The sequence below is a fragment of the Triticum dicoccoides genome, chromosome 2A (genome assembly GCF_002162155.2).
Source record: "Triticum dicoccoides isolate Atlit2015 ecotype Zavitan chromosome 2A, WEW_v2.0, whole genome shotgun sequence".
In the NCBI taxonomy this organism is placed as follows: Eukaryota; Viridiplantae; Streptophyta; class Magnoliopsida; order Poales; family Poaceae; genus Triticum; species Triticum dicoccoides.
In genome coordinates, this window is record NC_041382.1 from 601,635,499 (window position 1) to 601,640,442 (window position 4,944).

At 48.9% G+C, this 4,944-nt stretch overlaps 1 protein-coding gene across 2 annotated transcripts; it reads right to left on the bottom strand.

Annotated features, from left to right (window-relative positions):
- Window positions 1–2,737: 2,737 nt before the first annotated feature.
- LOC119355634 (peroxidase 43-like) lies at window positions 2,738–4,407 on the bottom strand. 2 transcript variants are annotated; one of them, XM_037622463.1, is made up of 4 exons: window positions 3,950–4,407; window positions 3,668–3,853; window positions 3,361–3,526; window positions 2,738–3,268 (listed from the first exon to the last, which is right to left on the bottom strand). In XM_037622463.1, the coding sequence occupies exons 1-4, from the start codon at window positions 4,169–4,171 to the stop codon at window positions 2,847–2,849; spliced, it is 996 nt and encodes a 331-aa protein (XP_037478360.1). In that variant the 5' UTR covers window positions 4,172–4,407; the 3' UTR covers window positions 2,738–2,846. The 2 variants fall into 2 exon arrangements, with proteins under 2 accessions (XP_037478360.1, XP_037478361.1); XM_037622464.1 differs by having other exon boundaries at window positions 3,361–3,523; window positions 3,950–4,406.
- Between the last annotated feature and the right edge of the window lie 537 nt (window positions 4,408–4,944).

Genomic DNA, 4,944 nt, shown 5'->3' on the forward strand with positions numbered 1-4,944 from the left:
ACTTATATTTTTCAAATGAGCGAACTTCATTCGATTTCATGAACTTTTCTAAATTCACAGCTTTTTCAAATTTAAAATCTTGAGTTTTTTTAAAATGATAATATTTTTTATGAATTCATGAACTTTATTCAAAATCAAAATCGTGAACTCTTTAAAATAAGTGAACATTTTCTAAATGTATAAACTTTTTTTACAAATGTCAATTGGTCAACTCGTCAATGACCTAACAGTCAAATGAAAAAAAACTGACAAAGTGCGTGTCAGGTAGCACTGGGCCGCGGTCCACAAAGGCGAGCTGCGGGCGCTAGAAGAAGAAGAAACAACAGCGGAAGAAGAAGAGGAAGAGGATAAACTTCCACCTAGTTAGCGTCGATGAGTTTTCCTCTATTCAGCCATATGAGTCTTAATAATCTGTACTGTCATTTGTTAGTACTTAGGATCAATTGCGATTTGTTTTCTAGCCAGGATTGAAACTATGTTTAGATTATATATGTGGTAAGATCATCACTAATGAGAAGTGGTGACAACACCTTATGCAACCAAACGGTGTGTGATTTGTGTGCCTACTGCAACGCGGCCAACCGAACAGCGGGTCAATATTGATTCTCTAATGCAGCCAACCTAGATACGAACAACCAAATTATGTGTAGATGCTGATTTTTAGGGTGTTTTATTTCAGACAGACTCGTAAAAGAACACATATAATGCAGGTAAAATCGCTGCATACAACCAAACACGCCCTTGAAGTTTTGAACTTGGTAGCCGTTCTATCGCCAGCCGATCCCTCCCGCCCGTGACGCCGGCCGTGTCGCGTTGTGTGCAAATGCCGAGCCCCGTGACCGTGAGCACACCGGAGCGCGCAACTTGCCACCGACAGGGCAGCCTCTAGCGCCGTCAGCCAGCGGCCGCCGGCAACGCATGCATGCACCCACTCATCGGTGTGCGTGCACCACTGGATGGACGTGCTACACGCCCACGTGACGTGCACAAGTAAACTGCGGCCGCAAATCCTGCTCGTGCGCCGTAGTAACAAAATGTACGTATGTAAAATGTAAAAAAAGTACAAACAACTTAAAAAAGTTTTCCAGAGCCTCAAGTGTTGTTACTCAATTTTTGCTCCGCACGGGCAATGGAGGTACCAGTAGTTGCATGCGCTCATTATGTTGTCCACCACATCTTTGTACGCTTTTGTTAATTTTTGATGAATCACGGCCACCTAAAAGTTTAGAGTACCATGCATGAAATTGCACTATTTACAGCCTTAACTTTGGTGAAAGTTAAACACAGTTATTTCGTTTGTGCTACTCCCTCCGTTCCTTAATATTTATCTTTTTAGAGATTTTAAATGAACTACTACATACGGATATATATATAGACATATTTTAGAGTGTAGATTCACTCATTTTGCTTCGTATGTAGTCATTTATTGAAATATCTAGAAAAACAAATATTTAAAAACGGAGGGAGTACTATATAGAGGGTGGCTTGGAGAAAATGCTTACTGGATCGATACACTACTTGAGTTTTGAGCGCCCATCCATTGCGTATGCAGTTGGATTTTCCATTTATGTTTGGTTCAATCAGCATCACTCTTTATTAGATTCTCACATGATGGCCCTTCGCCATCTCTATCAAATAATACTACAAATTTATAGCTCGGCAATCACATGCCGTTCCCTCTTGCCAGCTTATCTCCTCGTGCTCCCATAGTTGTCGTCAAGCAATCTCCTCCCGTCTGATCTTCCCCGACGGTAGTTCTTGCTCGGACTGATTAAGGGGCATCCTTTGTGACACTGCCAGACCTTGGCGATCAGTTGTGGGGTCCCTCGACGGCTGGATCAGGTGCTAGGGTTTTGTTATGTCGTGACTTTCGATGCATCTAGTTGGGCTGGGTGTGCAGAAGGCGACCTATGATGAAGAGGCTAGTGCTCCGGTGCACCGCGAGGATTTCGATGATGTGGTCTTGAAGGAAGAGAAACACCCGTCGACGGATGCTACCCGGTGACTAGCGATTGCAAGGGTCCATATGGAGAAAGATTTCAATGAGTTTTGGTTTTACAAGAACATGTGTAATGCATGGGATTTACTTTATAATGTTAAATTCAGATCTTTGGATAATAAACTATACACCATGCAAATTTTGGCAGATCTCAATGCCGAATTGTTGTATGGCTAGGGTCTGATCCATGGGATGTCTTGGAATATGTGATTGTAATTCCTAAGTTTTGAGTAATGCAGAAGTTATTTTGCAATAAAAATAACTATAAATTCATGAAGTTTTCAGATGGCACTGCATCTATTCAGTATTTTTAGCTGGAGGCAGCACCCTCCGGCGGTGATTAACTGATGAAGGCAGATACGTCAATAGTAACCATACACTCACTCACCGCCATTTGGTACTCTTACCACTGTTCCTGTGATAAGTTTGTACTTTGTAGTACTGTGCGATGCATGATTATGACACAGTTGGAGTACACAGTGCAATCACATGCATGCATGGGCGCCATATTTTCCTTGAGAACATTAAATCGGCACCGAATATAGACAGCTCAAACCAACACGCCGCTACTTAATCCGGAGTACGTACTCCCATTCTCATCTTTTCTGCGATTTTTGTTTCCTTTGCATTGCGCATTAATTGCTGCATGTTCTTGCCACTAGAAATCAAACACGTTGTTAACAACTCGTCCGTCAATCCGATGAAAATGCAATCTAAATCCCACCACATACAGAGGAGAAATCATGCCAATTTACTTAATTTTATCTGAATGAATTCATGTTTCCGCGAGAGATTTACAGTAATATGAATGCGATCATTCGTATGAATTATAGGAATGACGTGTCGATCAGTTCGTGTTGAACGCCGAACACTCGTCTCTGATCTCCCCGGCGTCGCCGGTGATGGCGCCGATGGTGCCCATCTTGATCATGGCGGCCACAAAATCCTGCGAGAAGCTGGAAGACGCCGCGCCGAGGTAGGCGCCGACGAGCGCGCCGGTGGCGTTGCTGGCCTCGAGCGCCGCGTCGGAGGCGATGGGGACGAGGCCCGCGCGGATGTTGCGGAGGATGGAGTCGTCGAACGTGCCCTGGCTGCCGCGGTCCAGCGGTACGCGCGTGTTGAAGTCGCCGGGCGCGCACCGGGCCTTGAGCTCCGACAGGAACGCCGCCGGGATCGACGGGTCCGACCCCGTGCGGCCGCCCGGCAGTGGGTAGCTGTACAGCCGATCCTTGACGAAGAAGCACGCCGTCGTGCCGATCGTGTGCGCCGCTGCATTTGCATGTCGCGGCGGAGGACGCCGTCGCGTGTCAGCGTGTGACGTGCATGCGCGCGCGTACGCACTACGTGAGCGATGTACGTACCTGTGAGGAGAACGAGGTCGCGGTCGTTGAGGCCGCTGGCGGCGAACTTGGAGCGGAGCACCTGGATGGAGTCGCTCACGTCCGGCAGCACGTCGGCGTCGCGCACGTTCGACGACAGCCCGTCGCGCCGCCCCGTCGGCACCTCGATCGACGGCCCGTTGGTCTGCTATGGCGCGCGTCAGACAAAGACAAGCAGCATCTCGATCGTCAGTGGCACCGCGCATCACGAGTTCCCGACAAGACTACAGACAAACACAGCGTGCATGCGGCACGAGTCGAACACCTCGTGTTAACATGACGTACGTACCATGGCTATGGCGTCGCGTGAGGCGAGAGCGATGATGTCGGCGCAGGAGACGACGCCGGGGCACTGCTCCTCGAGCTCCGCCTTGGCGCGGTCAACCACGTCCAGGCCGCGGAGGCCCTGGTGCTTGTTGTTGTTCACCTCCGCGGCGTTGCCCGCGCTCGTGATCAGCACCGACGCGTCGCATCCCTGCAGCAGCCACGCACTTGAATCACTCGCTCACTGCTACCCTGACATCGACACGGCTAACTGCATGGGCCATTCAGCCTGGCTATCTGCGCTCACTCTGACGAAGCAGTCGTGGAACTGGAGGCGGACGAGGGCGGGGAGGATGGTGGCGTCCGAGGCGGCGGCTTCCTGGACGGCGGCGGTGACGATGTCCTCGGCGCCGGGGCAGGAGTCGGAGTAGAACCCCATCTGAAGCTGACCGTGCGCGGCGCCGAAGAACAGCAAGAACACCAGTGTTAGCGCTGCCGGCGCGGTTGTCAGAAGGACGCCGTCGGCCATTCCTGGCAGACACGGCAGCTAGCACAAGACTGCACAGGGAAATATTCTTGTGTCACTAACTCGAGATAGAGCAAGTGATGGGGAGTTGCATAAATGAGGGCTAATTTCATTTATAGAGCTTAATCTGGGCACTGCTGGCTGTCAGTATGGGGAGCTTGTCTTCATCGCTGTGTGAGTGTGATGCTCTACCACGAATGCGTTTAAGTTGGAATGAAGACGAGATTAAGGGCGTGTCGGATTGGAGACGTCTCAACCCGAACCGGAATGAAGCCCAAGGTTCTGGTTATTTGCAGAAAATGATTCTAATCAGCTGGCTGGATGCGGGAGGACGCCACGTTCCGTATTTTAACTAACCGAAGGAAACTCATGCAAACCGGCCCATATTCATCGAAATTCGGATAAAAAATAGCATAAATCATCCACACGTAACATGTAAATAAGTCTAGTACAGCAATGTCTCAAATTCGACTAGATAAACCAGATGTCCAACAAGTTTTTCATCAACGGATCATGTCGTCTCATGCATACTGTCCCTTCAGCTTCATCCAACAATGTGTGTACGTAAATACCCGTTCCTTTGTCTTGTGATACACCACGACAACGCGTGCGGACTACATATGACGTGTAGACCAATGTTGAGTGAATGAATCAATCAACAAGTTGAGCAAGAGGAAGTAAAACTTACGATCTCGTCCTCTACCGCGTGCAATGGCCAACTTGCCTCGAGCCGACGAACCATGTTGCAGTACTTGGTGACGCAAATCTAGATAGCG

Bases quoted from the DNA above. Each gene is read 5' to 3' on its own strand.
- LOC119355634 (XM_037622463.1), bottom strand. From the start codon at position 4,171: ATGGCCGACGGCGTCCTTCTGACAACCGCGCCGGCAGCGCTAACACTG. The intron at 3,854-3,949 runs GTGAGCGCAGAT...TGGCTGCTGCAG, and splicing joins TCCACGACTGCTTCGTCAGA to GGATGCGACGCGTCGGTGCT. The intron at 3,527-3,667 runs GTACGTACGTCA...CGCGCGCCATAG, and splicing joins CACGCGACGCCATAGCCATG to CAGACCAACGGGCCGTCGAT.